The sequence below is a fragment of the Mytilus californianus genome, unplaced genomic scaffold (genome assembly GCF_021869535.1).
Source record: "Mytilus californianus isolate M0D057914Y unplaced genomic scaffold, xbMytCali1.0.p SCAF_9, whole genome shotgun sequence".
Lineage (NCBI taxonomy): Eukaryota > Metazoa > Mollusca > Bivalvia > Mytilida > Mytilidae > Mytilus > Mytilus californianus.
Window position 1 is genome coordinate 23,767,199 of NW_026262745.1, and position 16,932 is coordinate 23,784,130.

A 16,932-nucleotide genomic window follows, 5' to 3' on the forward strand; every position below is an offset into this window, starting at 1 on the left:
TCATTGAAGTTTGACTTAATGATTTAGATAGAGGCATTTAAAATGCACTTTTTCAACAACAACATACTATTAATACCCATACAAATAATAATCAACAAACGACCTTGGCAGGCCAGCCTATCATTTGAGGTCCAGGCAAAAAACTAAGGCAATCGCAGAGAACAATGTTACATCTCCTTCTTTTAAAATAGAAACAGCAGAGAGATGTGTTAATCAGCTGTGTCATCTCATTTAAATATAAAAATATTAGACGATTCTCTTGTTGATGAGATTTTAAACTTGTAAGGTCGTGTTTAATTCGTTATAAATGATGCGTCATGTATTTGATTTAGATTAGGATCCAATTATTTTATGAGTCAGTAAAGCATAACCTATCACATGATACAATGTTTAACCAAAAAGAAAAATGCACGTTTAGTTTATAAAAGTACCTACCAATACTCTACAATTTTCTATCAAACAGAGCACTCCTTGTTTACAAAAGTACCTAATAAAACGCATATTTTTAAATAAAGAAGGTATATGTTTTATAAAACGATTAAAGCATTGCTTAAAGGGCATACCTGTATATTCGATTTTTTTTCATTTGACCATGGGGTTTTCTTTCCTCTTCAACGCATATATATATATATATATATACAATTTGTATTTTCTCTTAATTATCCTCTAGTTTTTCCTTTAATTTTATTTCATTTTTTTAATCTATATTTTTGGCTATTGAATTTTATTTGCTCCAGACTGATGCGTATTCTCCTTCCGTAATTCCTTAAAATATTCATGTTTTGAACAGTTATAGATGCCTGCATATTTCAATATGGTTGTGTTATATCCAAGAAACAGTGTAATGTACTGATAGCAACTTAATGTAATTTCCCATGCGATGAAACGAACAATGTCATTTGTATTGGATAATGCCAATGCTGATTCAACAGTCTAGATATAATAAAACTTGTATACATAAAAGATGTTTTAACATAATCATATATGTGCTCTAAATGTGGAATTACATTTTACTTTCAATGATGAAAACTATATAGTAACTTTACAGAAAAATTAGTGAAAAAGGGTTGACTATTTACTTCTTGTATTTCTGTGAACTAATTTTCTAATTCAAAATAAAAATCATTTGGCGACATTGATACATTCCACAGGAGGGTTTAAATTAAACAAGTAAACCTCTCCATGATTTATTTATAAAAAATCTGAAAAGCTGCTACTTAAAAAACTCAGTAAAGATACGTCTTAACATTAATAACACTTTTCCTTACCTTTATGATATTTTTGCTCTATATAATCAAGAATTTTATTATATTGCTGCAGAAATTTGACGAAGGGAACTCGATTTAAATAAATTTAATATTAACAACCATTATTGTCCCTTTCTAAATTTTGATATTTCATTTTCACAGGGGAAATTCAAAATAATGATTTACGACAAAAGAAACGATTTTATCACTTTTAATTTTCCTTTTTGGGCGATGATGATCCTTTGATTACTTCTTACGGCACATTACACAACACGTTCGCTGTGCTTGTGTCTGTAGTAATGATTTGTTTTCAATGAAAAAAAAAAAAGGGTATGACTTTGTTAATTCCTGACCAATATTAACAATAGAGGGCTCAAAATTTAGCTGAGAATTTGCACTTTACATACACTGATATACATGTATACATAAACACAATGTTAAAACAAAAAATACAGCAATAAAACAGAAAGGCATCACATTACATTTCAGGCTAAACCTACTTTCCTCAGGCATGATAAAAAGAACTGGCTGTACAGTCCCACGGCTTTGACTAATGCATACATATCGGTACGGAATAAAGAAATGTCCCAAAGAAAAGCAGCTCTACAATTTAATGTCCCAAGGCAAACTCTACGTGATAGAATCACTGGCAAAATAAGTCCAGATTGTGTCACCACTGGAAGGGCACATGTCTTTTCACTTGAAGAGGAGGCACGGATTGTGGAACATGTAAAGTCCATGGCTTCATATGGATATGGGTACACTAGACAAGAAGTTACAGATCTGGCTAGAAATGAAGAACTTACCTTGAGATGGTTTGAGGGTTTCATAAAAAGATGGCCAGAACTAAGAGTGGTTAAACCTAGAAGTTTGGAGATTCAACGTGCAAAATGTGGTTCTGTTGCTAATGTTGAAAAGTACTTTGCAAGCTTAGAGCAAGTTGTTCACAAATATAATCTTCAGGATAAACCACATCTCATATTTAATATTGATGAGAAGGGTATAACACTGAATCATAAACCACCTAATGTTGTATCTGGAATTGAATGTAACACATCATCAGTAACATCTGGAAGGTCTAGTACTACGACCATACTTGGCTGTGGAAGTGCCTCAGGATTTGCTGCACCACCATATTTTGTATTTGAAGGGAAAAGAATGATGAATGAATTGATGAATGGAGCAACACCAGGTGCTGTTGGTGCAGTATCAGACTCAGGATGGTCCAATACCAACATATTCAGACAATATTTGACTGACCATTTTCTTAAATATGTCCTTGGCAGAAACAATGACAACATACTTCTACTCCTTGATGGGCATAAATCACATGTTGCAGTTGATATAATTGAATGGGAACAGCAACACCACATCATCATTCACATCTTACCAGCTCATACTTCACATATATTACAACCTTTGGATGTTGGATGTTATGGGCCGTTGCAACGTATTTATGATAATGAATGTCACAAAACTATGCGTCAGAACTCCTCAGTCATAACCAGATACAACATATGTGAACTAGCCTGCAAAGCATACCAGAAAGCACTATCCCCAGAAAACCTTCATTCAGCATTTAGGAAAACTGGAATATACCCCCTGGATAAGAGTGTCATCAACACAGATCAACTGAAACCATCAGAGGTATTTACAGCAAATGATGAATGCAAAGAAACTACAGATGAACCAAAAACAGATAACATACAAGTAGTTGAAGTTGATACGAATGGAGAAGTAACGGAAGCTGTTGAAAGTGCTGTGACTGATATTTTAGTTGTTGAAGATTTGCAAGATCATGATGTTACTGTTCCACACTTCTTTGCTGAAAGAATAAACAAACTAAAGAAAATTAAGTCTGAAAATGACAAGAAAGAAAGAAAAAACCTTGGAAAGATTGTATCCGGTATGCCAATAACTGAAACTGAGGTTGCAGAAAAGGTAAAACAGCATGTTGAAAACCAAGGAAAAAATAAATCAACCAACCAGAGTAGTAAGAAAACTGGGAAACTAAATAAAAAGAAACCGTCCACTTCTGCTTCATCACCTACACCAAGACCTAGCCACACTAAACCTGGACCTAGCCGCACATCTACTAAACCAGGACCTAGCAACACTTCTCCTAAACCAGGACATAGCAACACTTCTTCTAAACCAGGACCTAGCCACATATATATAGATGATTCCATGGACTTTAGCGATACAGACGGTGAAGAAATTCCTGAAATTGAATTATGCTGTGTACGTAAACAGTTCACCACTTATCAAATTAGACTTGGAGTTGGTGTTGAACTTACCAAATGGGTGCAGTGTGACAATTATATTTGCAAGCACTGGACACATCTAAAATATTGTACAGAACTGAGGGCTGTGAGGATGAATACCAAGTTTTACTGCATGCATTGCAAGGACATGGAATAGACAATTTTGCCAAATTTCTTTGTTATTGTTACTTGTTGATTATTTTATCGTTAAATTTTATTTTTCAATACTTACCTTTTTAAATTAACTTTAAACAAAAAAAGCGAAAATGCAAGGTGCTTGGCCTAATCTGTGTGACGTCACAAGATGGTACATCCGGTGGACGAACTTGAGGGGCGAAAGTAGAACAGGCATTGATTTCAAGTAAGTGTTTATTGTTGCTTTTTCTCGTTATACTACAGTCTTTTGTTGATTCTTTTGCATGTCAAAGTTTAGATTTTTATTGAATCTTTATGACTGCAAATTATCGGCAATATACGGGAAACGTAGTTGAAAATGCACCGCGATATTTGTTAGGTGGACGAACTTAGGGGAGTCGAGGATACCAAAAGGGGTCGAAAGCCACAAATACAAAAGATGCGAGATCATAAACACAAAAGAGCCTAAAATGAACGGCCAGTGATCCGTAAAATGCATGATACTAATTCCAATTCAACAACAATGTTTAATCGTTTCCTATAAAAATGCTACTTCAACAAAAGTATTTCTACAGTTTTATTCTGTTTTATGATTGTTTGGGAAATATAAAAACTCTACATTATAAATGATAACCAAACGGTTATTGATCTCATATTACTTATAGTTCATTGATTTCACAATGTTAAATCTTTACAGTAACACAAATGTTTCATAGTTTTATAGGATATACAATGTGATTGGTTATTATATCTATTGGTTCGACTGACGTCACCTAGAAGCGTCAGTTCATTGTTTTTGCTACTACATGTAACTGTACCTTCAAATAAGGAATGACCAGGGATAGTTTCGATTAAAACAACGTAACGTTGTTCGGATTCAACCTCTGGTTGATAAAACAGATTCAACAAAGTCTTTCTACTAAAGTCTTCTCTGTATTCTAAACCCGTTTTTATTTCCTGGGCTTCTTTAACTTGATACAAAGATAACTTTGAGCATTTGTTTTTAAATTGTGCAAGTTTAATGTTAATTGAATTCACAATAAACTTTCCTATATTTATCATACGAGTATTTACTGACACGTTGTGTGATGTATAACATGCACAAAAATGTTCTGCTATAGCAGCGTCAGAACATGACCTATCTTTTGGTATCTCCCTTAAAAGACTTATCCCTCTCGGATACGGTCTTTTCATAACTTCCTCAGACAACGTAAAATTTTCATTAAGTATGTCCACGAAAGTTTCATGCAAATCAAATGGTGACGTTAACTTATTTTCGTTGTCTTTTAAATTTGTATGTATATGAGGGTATTTCTTCTTAATTTGTTTAGGAATAACAATGCTTAACCATGGCATACGCTCTTCTATTCTTCCAATGGCTGTATTTCGAATTTCATCCGTCCTAGGACCATGATCTCCAAACAAAATAAAAATGGTATTCTTGAAAAGTCCTTCTTTATAAAAATATTGAATCATTTGTTCTATATCATCATCGGCAAGTTCTAAGAAATTCATATAATCATGCCCTATCTCTGTTAGCCATGACAATTCAAATTTCCGATATCCTTTATAAGTTGATACAAAGTTTTTATAGTGATCTATATGTATTGCATGTTTTGGACGACTTTTATAACAAAGAGATGAATATTTTCTCATTTTGATATCTTTATCTTCCAGGAACATAAACACTTGGTCCAAATTCGATTGCACTGGGTGCAATTTTTTCCTTGCTATGTAGTACGGCCTAAGGTAATGATCTACCGGAGAATCTTTAAAACCCTTTTGCATATAATTAAAAATGCTTATTTCTGGGAAATCTTCACTGAACATTGTAACATATCCTTTTTGGGAAAAGTTTTTCCATATAAAAGGGTAATTATCGGTGAATTCTTTCCTAGGGTCTAACTTCGGTAGTTCATTGCTGTACGCAGTTTTTCCGGTCAATGATGCCATCAGGTTTGGATATGTGATTGCTGCAATACTTGTGTAGCCTTTTAAAGTGTATCCATTAAGCTTTTTGATTAAGTTCATAGTTTTAGGTAGTTTCCGCTGTGCAGCCAATCGCGACACTGAATCAAGTCCGAATATCAATACACTAAAGCATTGGTCATTTTCTTTAAATATTTCCTTAGTTTTCCGAATTGTTTTATAGTCAACATTATGTAGAACATTATTATATAGAAGTCTGTGATCATCGAAACATTTAACATTTACATAATCTGAAGGAATATACACTGGACGTAAAAACTTGACTTCCTGTGAAAGTGTTACATCATTGTCACCGGAACGTTCAATCAAACGATAAAAACAATCGAAAGGGTTGTTATTCTTTGAAACTTCACTTCTGTTCAGTTGTAGTTTTCCCATTTTGTCAATATAAACAATGGACGGAGATGGTTCGCAAACAATTGGCTTTGGATGCCATATATACTTCATGACTGATTTGTCAAAAGGATCAATGTCTGGTAAAAGGCACGTACTGTTTACACTTTGATGAACAAATATGAATCGAACAGGTTTGATATATGAATTCATAAATATCAATAAAATCACAATGAAAAAAATAAACAACGTTGTTTTTATTCCTCTTGTATTCCACTTATGTACATACATATTGACAATTTCTCTACGTAACACTGAAGACACTATTGTTGAATATTTCACTGGACACATAATTGCCTTTCTCAGGAAATGAATCATCTTACGTTGACGTTTCCTAAATATATCATCTACCTTTTTATTTACATATATCTCAACATAATTTTGAACTGGAAATGTCCACATACAATTATTCCATAACGACTGTAATTATAAAATAATTCACACATAAATGTATCAAATATATTCTAATATCAATTGGGAGATGTCCATTGTATTGATTGGATTAATGTACTGTATGTAATTCAATCTTAAAACAGCTGTTACTGATATCGATATACAGGTATTTTGTGCATATATTTTAAGTTGGCTGTATTTTGACTTTTACCTTTTTTTTTTGAACAGGTGAAACAAGTTTACATATCCAAAATTGTAACATGAATGGTTATTTTTCCTTTGATCTTCGAGTGAGTTTAAGTCTGTTATTTCAAGAGGAGTGCGTTTTCTGAATGATTTTTTTTTAGTTTTTGCACTCTCCAATCCCGCCTTTAGTCGTTTTTCATAGGAAAACCAAACAATGGGAGGAGCTTAAAGCAGCGCTCTAACTTCCATCTCAGAAGTTGTTATTTAACTGTCTAGCTCCGCAAACTTGGACTAGTGAATAATGAAAGAATAAAATCAAAGCACTGTAAGCGCTGAAGGCAGTTAACCAAAAACCAAGGCAAACGTAATTATGAAAACTGTGGCAATGTTGCTTCAATTTTTTTTTTAAGATTTGAAAGAACAAACATTAAACATTCGTATATTGTATATTTATGTTCATTAAATGAATTGATTATTAAGGCAAATTAATTAATATTTCATCGAGGTTTTCAAAAGCAACTCATATATCAATGTAAATGACCCCCATCTTCACCCCCAAGTGCATGATGTTACTCCATACCAAGTTTGGAATAAAATGACAGGTGATTATAAAGCATTTGGTCAAACATTCTTGGGCTTTACACTGCTTGAAAGATTTATATGTTTTCTTCAAAATGAGCCATAAATGAAAATTATTATAGGCCCAGAAATAATTTAATAAACAATTAAAGTAAATTCAATAATCTAGACTCATTTTTTGGATCAAAATTTTTTTATAATTAACAAGAAATAATTGTAACAAGATGCCGTTACGAAGTCTCCCAAACAAAGCCCCCATAATTCGTCATTCCCATGGTCTCCTGACATTGGGCAAAGTCCAGTTCATATTGGTTTGGTCTAGTAAAGTGATATGCATATGTGACACCAAGGAGATTGACCCTGTATGTCATTCAAATCTTTTTGAAATGATGAACAGGAATAAATATGGTTTAGGTTTAGACCGTTTAAAAGTTCTCAAACAGGAGGGGGTGGGGTGACCCCAGGGACTCCCCTATATTTCATTTGATTTGTTATATTGTCCCATACATGAATACATATGGTTTAGGGGTGGGAATCTCGACCATTTCCAAGTTCTCAAACAGGAGGGGGTGGGTGACCCTAGGGACTCCCCCTATATTTCATTTGATTTGTTATATTGTCCCACACATGAATACATATGGTTTAGGGGTGGGGATCTCGACCATTTCCAAGTTCTCAAACAGGAGGGGGTGGGGTGACCCAAAGGGACTCCCCAAATATATCATTTGATCTGTTATATTGTCCCATACATGAAAAATATATTGTTTAGGGGTGGGGATCTTGACTGTGTACAAGTTCTCTAAGAAGAGGGGGTGGGGTGTCCCCATGGACTCCCCCTATATTTCATTTGATTTGTTTTATTGTCCCATACATGAATATATATGGTTTAGGGGTGGGGATCTCGGCCATTTCCAAGCTCTCAAACAGGAGGGGGTGTGGTGACCCGAGGAACTCCCCATATATTTCATTTGATTTGTTATATTGTCCCATACATGACTATATATGGTTTAGGGGTGGGGATCTTGACTGTTTACAAGTTCTCAAACAGGAGGGGCGGGGTGTCCCCAGGGACTCCCCCTATATTTCATTTGATTTGTTTTATTGTTCCATACATGAATATATATGGTTTAGGGGTGGGGATCTCAACCATTTCCAAGTTCTCAAACAGGAGGGATTGGGGTGACCCCAGGGACTCCCCATATATTTCAATTGATTTGTTATATTGTCCCATACATGAATATATATGGCTTAGGGGTGGGGATCTCGACCGTTCACAAGTTCTCAAACAGGAGGGGGTGGGGTGACCCCAGGGATTCTCTCTATATTTCATTTTTGATTTGTTTTATTGTCCCATACATGAATATATATGGTTTAGGGGTGGGGGTCTTGACCATTTCCAAGTTCTCAAACAGGATGGGGTGGGACGACACTGGGGACTCCCCCAAATTATTTTCATTTGATTCCTTTTATTGTCCCATTCAAGTATATATATAGTTTAGGGGTGGGGATCGCGACGGTTTACAAGATAAAAGTACATTTTCAAATTGAAAGGGGTAAGGATGACCCCCAGGGACTCACCCTATATTCTGGTTGATTTTTTGTATTGTCCTGTTCTCATTACTGAAGACTGCATGTGTCTATCACCTACTGTTTTCGAGAAATAGTCATTTGAAAATTTAAAAATAATAAATTCCCATAGGGTTCTATAGTAAACCCCTCCCTTCTTCACGCCCCTCCAAATACCCCTAAATAGACCCCAATGCACAAACAAACTCGGACTAAACCAAAATTGGACTACTAGAAGAATATAAGTATGATGTTTTATTTTGTTTTTATTGGAAATTAATTATCACTACTTAATTTGAAATTAATAATGATTTACAATTAATTAAATAATCTATTTTGAACATTTTAGAAGCGAGTAATATAAATGACGTTAACAAGATATGTATAAAAGGAAAATTAAGAATGCATGCATTTAATAATGAAAATCTACCACTGATTTGTATTTCTGTATTATAATTTGTAATAATGTCCCTCTCAAAATAATTTATCATATGCATATCTTAATTGATTCAACTGGAAATATGACATCATGCCACGTGTATCGTTTGTAATCAAACAAAAAAAAAAGGGAACCTGAAAACATCAGTTATTCACAAGCTGTTACTGCGAAAATACTGGATATTGGATATTTAGTTAATCACAATTTCATGTAGTTACAGGTAGTTTTGTTCTCACTTGGGTGATTAAATAGGTGTCAATAGTACACGTGTCAGTTGTAAGTTTAAATTATGGTGATTACAAACCTTATGTAATTATAAGACAGTGCAGTGAATTGTATGTTTCTGATCATACTTTGTTTGGTTGAATCTCAGTGTGATTTATCTGTACAATGTAATACTGTATAATAAAGAAAACATAAGGTTTACAAATTTTATTTCAGCAGATGTCAACAAACATAACAATGATTTCGTCATTCAATAATATTTAATTACATACGAATAATATGAAGCATAAATAAAACACATAAAGCACCTTTAAAACTCAAAGGCATTTTGTCATCATCTATAAGACAGACAAAATGCAAATCTAAATAATCATTGTCAAAGCACATTTAAAGCATACATAGCACATTTAAATCACAGCTACCACATTCAAAACGTACATAGCACATACAGAATTCTGAGTCATATCTGAGACAAAATGCAAAAATGAATACTGTCAAGGCTAAAGCACAAGCATAAACACAGGCAGGAGTAATTAACAGCTAGTGGTTGGACGGACCGTAGATGTTGCCACAATCGCGAAGTAGACGGGATGCTGTTTTGTCACCTTCTGTGTACTGGTCCCATAACTGATGAAGACGACCTTCCAGCTCCTTGTAGCGAATGCGTTGGTTCCTGATGACCTGTTCCTCAGAAACCAATCGGACAGTTAGATCAACAAGCTTGGCTTCCCGATGAAGGGCCGGTACCAAGACGTAGAAGGCGGCATTAGCTTTCCCGATGTCGGAGTTGATCCTTGTGTGCCAACCTAAAATAGAATTAAATTATAAGAAAAGATGTATTTACATACATATATATTCATTAAAAACATGAAAAGAAAAAAGAAAGCTATTTGCCTCATCACAACAAAAGATAACCTTGAACTATAATGGTTTACTGTTATAAATTGTGACTTGGATAGAGAGTTGTCTCATTGGCACTCGTACCACATCTTCCTATATCTATATAATTTATATTGCAGTAATCCATGTCAATGGGAACGTCGTGTGATTACATGGAAATTAAATTAAAATTAATTTTATAATTTTTCGTTACGATATAATAATGCCACCAGTTTGATAGGAAAATGAAATTCTTATATAAAATACAAAAAAAAAATGCATACCTTCAACATCATTATTGGTCGTCCTGATGCTGGTCTGAAAGATGTTCCAGTTGCGTGGGTGCCAAACAGTGTTGCAGAGCCATGTGTTGTCTACGTATCTTACTAGTTGCTTTAGCTCTGGAGATGTAGCTCTTGGTGAAAGCTTCTCGAAAGCCGGCTGGATGTCTTCAGCTGGTAAGAAGGGAAGTGCCATCAGCGAACGGATGTATCTGTACTCTGCACCCCTGCTGGTGTATGTGGTCTTGAGGCCCAACTCTTGCGTCTTACGCCAAACTGCCTGGCCAAAATGGAAGGCACAATCTTTGATGGTGGAAGTAGGAAATTCCTTACGTATGGCTTTCCATGCACCTAGAAAAAGTAATTATAAATATAAATATGCGCGAGAAAGCTTTAACATCATATACATAATCATGTCATATAAAAAGATATAAATGATACATAAAGAAGCTTTAATTTCAAATACATGTGAATTAAACATAATAATATGCAAACAAAGTTTAATTTAACATACATGTAATTTTCTCTTATCATCGTGTTTGTTCTCGATTTTTAGTCTGAGGATTACTCTTAGTACAAGCAATCTGTTATTATTGTACAATTAATACAATAGTAATAAATAGTGTTGATATCCATCAGGATATTCAAAATTGATATTCAAAATAATCATTAAAATCAGCATAAATCAATATGTTGATGCTTAATTAATATAATAATATTTACCTTGCTCAAAATCGGCAACAAAACACTGAACTTCTGCTGGTCTTAGAAGGACCTCTTTCAGCCTCTGAAAAACCTGTGATATAAAACAAATTACTGTAATTAAATTTATTCAAGATTATATATCAATTGAGTTCAAATATACAATCAATAAACTGTAAAATGTATTACTTACACTAATGAATAATGATTCATTTATATAATTACAAAAACAACCACACAACTAAAATCATAAAAATTTAAAACTAAAAACAAAAAAACAAAAAAACAAAATACAAACACGATAATGAGTAAATTAATGTTATCAATCACTTCTTATGGTTATATATCTATATATAGATATATTGTTCTCTTTATGATGACTTGAGATGGCTTTTATTTTCTGAATGTTCAAATTATATTGAAAATTTTGCTATTTTAGACGATGATCAGAAATTAGTTGAAATGATGAATTGTCCTGAAATTCAAGCATTTTTAAGCAAGAGTATTTTTAACTTTTTTATGAGACGAAAGTTATTTTTAGTTTGAGATACTAATTTTTATAGTTTTAGTAACCTTTAAATTTTACTACTTTTAAAGTCATGTGATATTTAAATGAAATAAATAATATTTTTTATCTATATAATTTATAATTTAATTTATTAAATGAATTTTTAATTGAATTTGTAATTATTTAAATGATAAATCTTTTTGAAATTGTACAAAAACCAAATTTTAGGAAATGTTATATTTACATATATTTAAATGTGAAATGTTTTGTAGATATGTGTCTCATAAGCCAATCTTATGGCTGGGTACTGATTGTTTTAATGTATATTTTTATTATGTCATTGTATAATGTTCAATCAGTATGTGACACAATAATAAAATAAAATTTATTTATTATTATATATATAAAATAAATGATTATTATTGCTAAATCGTTATGATATTCTTGGAGTATATTGTAGTTTGTTCTAATGTTATTGTTAATTAATTACTATAATTCAAAACATATTATAAAATATTGATTATACTTACAGCAACATAATCTCTCCCTTTACGTCTGGATATAAGGCAGAAAACTAGTGGAATCTGTTTGTAGCTGTCACCTTTGTGGATAAAGGCATGGATGGACCAAAGCTGAGCAAAGGGATCTGCAAGGATCTTGAAAGTACCGTCTTAGAACCACCGATTGGCTTGTTGAAGGATCTGAAGCTGGTTGGGTGAAGCAAACATCAAGTGTCTCTCGTTGTCGACTCGTATGTCACCAATGATGAAGTCATTGCACTGCAAGTAGTCTGTGTCCAACTAAAAGAAAAATAAACAATTAATCAATGTTACTAAAGGACTTATTTTGACGAATAAATTGTAAATCTTCAGTACTGTATGCTGTTTCGCTATAAATATGATTTTCTGGTTTTCCATATAGCTATATATTTTATACATCTATGTGTTTCGGCTTTGAGCGTGCATGTTTAGGTTAAATACATCAAAGCGTTATGGACGTATAAAATTTATAAATTGTTTCTTTCATTTAATCATTTTTCAATATACGAATAACCTCTATTCTAAATAAATTTAGTACTGTGAAATAAACAAATAAATCTACTCATGACAAAGTAAAGGTCTTGCGGTTCATCTGGCCTGAGGTCTTCACGTACTCTGTTTGCCAGTCTTTCTAGGTTGTTGACCTTTGGTAGCTGGTGATCTTCAGGCTCTATGTGTTCCAACATCTTGTCATCTACTATACGTCGTGCTGACTTGTGTATGTCTCGAAGACTTTCTGCTTTAACCTACAATAACAAATAACAAGAATATAATAATGCACAAAAAATGTATATTTTATTTGAGTGTATAATATCGAATTAATCGTCATAAATCTTAACTTATGAACACAGTTTTTATATTCAATTACAGATCTTATATCAAATAAATCGTCATAAATCTTAACTTATGAATTAAGTTTTCATATTCATACATACCTCTTTTCTAACCACTACTTTCTTTAGTGCACCCTTGTCAGCTTGGTGTATGTGTTGTCTGGTGTTCATCTTATAGTCACTGCCTTTCTGAGAGACTGTTGCTGGGCAGTTGACAGTCTTGGAGCGTTTGGAACACCTCCAGTACGTAAAGTCACCCTTGGATGACTGAAATTAAAAATTAAAAATTACTTAGAGTTAATCATTAATACAACAGTTGAAATAGAAAGTTTATTTTATTCGGACTTGTCATATGAATAAGCACATCTGTTATGTACATTAGCTGTCACTTTGACGCATACACACCACGTTCCACGTTAAATATTTCAAATTATTAGTTTATTTTACCTACATCATATACGTAAAACTACGCTTGAAACCAAGGTGTCGGTTGAAAGGAATAAATGTTAGGCTCAAGTAATGAAAAATTGTACAAAATCATCTGTTTTCTTTTTACTTTAGCTGTCTCATTGACGTATACAACAAATTTCATTTTACCTTAATATTAAGATGTCTTACCTTTTTGGTATATTCATACCCATCACTGCTCACCAACTTAAACCGGCCACGCTGGGAACCTTGGTCAACCAATGTGTAGGTTACTGGTATGTCTGGCAGAATAGTGTCTGGTAGGTCTGGCTCAATTAAGGAACTACAAATAAATGTTTAATTAGATATCAAGTATATGAATGAAGGGATAAATAGTTTATTAGAGTGCAACCTGAATATTATACTGATCATATCACATTAGTTGGCAATTACAAATATCAACCCATATATATTAAAAAACTATTTCATGAGCAATAAATCAAATCAAATAAAAAAAAAAACCAAAACATCAATGTTTATATATTGAATCATAATCATGTCATGTGAACAATACCAAGTCAGGGTTCGTTGTAAAGCTGTTTGCGTTTCGTACCGTTGGTATTTTTGTTTATACATTTTTTCAACCTATATATAGATTAAGTAATACATTTAATTTACTTACTCTTCTAATATTTCTTGCTGATCTTCTATTGGTCTTCGTGTCACGTCAAAACTTGCTGTGAGGTTTGGTTCAGTATCTGGTTCTGGTATGGTTTGCTCTGGAGCACCTGCTGGGTCTGATTCTACCTCAGTTGTGTGGTCTGGTTCACGGCTGATAGTGAAGGTTGTGTTGAGGCTGTTGGTATTATTTGCTGCGGAGATGACAGAGAGGTTGAAGGTACCATAGTCCGGTATCGGTTGGTCTGAAACGTCTGTAATATGTATTGAGTTGACTGGGCAACTGAAATAAATGATAATAAGTTATAAAACATTTAAATTTTTAAAGATACAAATTCATAATAAATGCATTAAAACGAACATTTCTTATAAAGTGACCTATAGTTGAACACCTTGCATCATTGATCTCTGGTTAGATGTGGGGTCATTGGCAATCATACCACATCTTCATGTTTCTAGATTTCTATATATACATTATCTAATGAAACGCTATGTTTGGAAAAAAAATAAAATGTATCAACTCTGGTTGGATGTGGGGTCATTGATCATTGGCAATCATACCACATGTTTATAGATTTCTATATATACAAATACTAATGAAACGCTATGTTTGTTTAAAAATAAAATGTATCAACTTTACAATTTCAACATAAACACACTATTACAATTAGACGAGTGCTTACCTGGTTGTTTCTTCTTCTACATCATTGTACTTGGTACAGATGAAATTAACGGTCTCTTCACTTTGCATCATAGAACGATACTCCTTCATTGTGAAACCTGAAGAAGTAACAACATTATTTAAAAAAAAATACTTTATAATTTTAAAACCAGAAGTCACTTATACAAATTATGTATTTTTTTGTTTTCACTTCAATCATGACAATTATATATAGTCGTATTCTTAAACATTATATAATGAAAGAGCTATGTTTTAGATTTTAAGTATTCATTTAGACCAATTCAAAATTATATATAATGTCAGCCGACGCAGTGGTCGGTACCCATGTTGAGAATGAGATGGGGATTTTTTTTCATGTTATTTTATAGAACTATAAGGTAAGATCAAAGAAATCTCTGTTGTTTTTTCAATTTTACTCCACATCTATTTTTAGATATATGTATGATAAATGTTTGCCTCGGCTTGCCTTTCTAAAAACATTGTATCTGTTTGATGTGACCATTTAAATATAATTACTTTTCAATTGGTGAATCCATTAATAAAGAATTACAGATTAGTGAAATTGTTAAGAAGCCATTCACTGTCAATCAAATTTCTCTTTATTTGTATACTAATTATGAACATCAAGGATTAAATACAATACAAACACGCACACACGCCAATCATTAAAACATCTTTTGTCAAAAAAAATAACAAACGAGAAAATCACAATAATATTTCAAAAAGAAGTTAATTATCCTCATTCAAACATATCAAATTCAACTCATATAACACATATTTAATATGATGGATCTAAGTTTATTTTAATACATTTCTATACATTGTTTTTACAAAAATATTTATCATAATCTCAAAATTCGTATATAATTTTTATATATAAAGTTTGTTTTTTATTAAAGTGAGAAAAAAAACCCACAAAACAATGTACTAATCGTAGTCCGAGTTTGTTCAATATATTTCCGCATATAAATAATGGTAGGCCGAGTTTGTTATAGTCCGAGTTTGTTATAGTCCGAGTTTGTGATAGGCCGATTTTGTTTTAGTCCGAGTTATCCAGCAGCGGTTTTCATGACCTCGTTTCATTCATAAAATAACAACAACCTTATTTGGCAAGATAAGTTAGAAATTACCACCACTTATATAACTTTATTTCCTCTATCATAGAGATTGGTTGTACATGAACAATATTCCTGCGCATTTTGCCATTTGGGAAATATAAACGACTTGTAATTACCGATTTTCGGCGATGCAATATTTCATACAATTGTTCTTTGACATCGTAGCCAAAAGCACAAGGGATAATAAACTACGTACGGATTTCTATTGAGCACTACTTCCTATGAGCAACTTCAAAAGTTTTGGGTAGTTCGACGATCATTTAAGGTTTTTCTGGTCATATTTTTTGTATTCCAGAAATAAAAGTATTACAAAAATGTCCAATTAGTTATAAATAACATAATAGCCAGCTAGATAATAACATTGGCACGTATTTCAGCATTTATTGGGTAGAACACAAATCTAGGATGCTCGCATAAGGCAGCTTAACTGCTTAACAAAATTTGATAACAATGACCATATAGATTTCCTCATCAATCTAAATAAAATGCATTCACAACAAATTATTAAAACATAAATTCGGACGGGGAAACAGGGACTTCAAACTAACTAGAACCCATACCCTACTCTACCACAGGTCAAACTCATAAACCAAACACTAAATCAAAACAAGGGTTCTAAAACTTGCGATTAATGGCGGAATGTCAGAGGGGGACTTAAAAAAGAAAAAAATGAGGTATAGCTCAATATACAAAGAGACGATATTGATAAAAAAAAAATTAACAAATTATTTCAAATTTCTAGAAATACCAAAAATTAAATACAGGTTAAATTAGCAAATATCTAAACAAAATATTGTTATGGGATACCATGTGCTCGATTTTCTCCCTTTCATGGCCACCCCACACATTGTGTTACTTTAGAAACTTGCATTTTGGTTGGATACCTGT

General features: G+C 32.8%; 2 protein-coding genes and 1 long non-coding RNA gene across 3 annotated transcripts; 1 reads left to right on the forward strand and 2 right to left on the reverse strand.

Moving 5' to 3' along the window:
* Positions 1-1,820: 1,820 nt before the first annotated feature.
* Positions 1,821-5,331, forward strand: LOC127715833 (uncharacterized). Its single transcript, XM_052221967.1, has 2 exons — positions 1,821-3,456; positions 5,324-5,331. Exons 1-2 carry the CDS (start codon positions 1,830-1,832, stop codon positions 5,329-5,331), a joined length of 1,635 nt encoding a protein of 544 aa, XP_052077927.1. The 5' UTR covers positions 1,821-1,829.
* A 5,548-nt stretch (positions 5,332-10,879) lies between these two features.
* On the reverse strand, positions 10,880-12,451 carry LOC127716427 (uncharacterized). Its single transcript, XR_007988920.1, has 3 exons — positions 12,317-12,451; positions 11,300-11,372; positions 10,880-10,927 (listed from the first exon to the last, which is right to left on the reverse strand). It is a non-coding gene; the product is annotated as an uncharacterized LOC127716427 (long non-coding RNA).
* Positions 12,452-12,846: 395 nt separating this feature from the next.
* LOC127715834 (uncharacterized) lies at positions 12,847-15,016 on the reverse strand. The gene is made up of 5 exons (XM_052221968.1): positions 14,928-15,016; positions 14,249-14,527; positions 13,777-13,909; positions 13,261-13,425; positions 12,847-13,071 (listed from the first exon to the last, which is right to left on the reverse strand). The coding sequence occupies exons 1-5, from the start codon at positions 15,014-15,016 to the stop codon at positions 12,847-12,849; spliced, it is 891 nt and encodes a 296-aa protein (XP_052077928.1).
* Between the last annotated feature and the right edge of the window lie 1,916 nt (positions 15,017-16,932).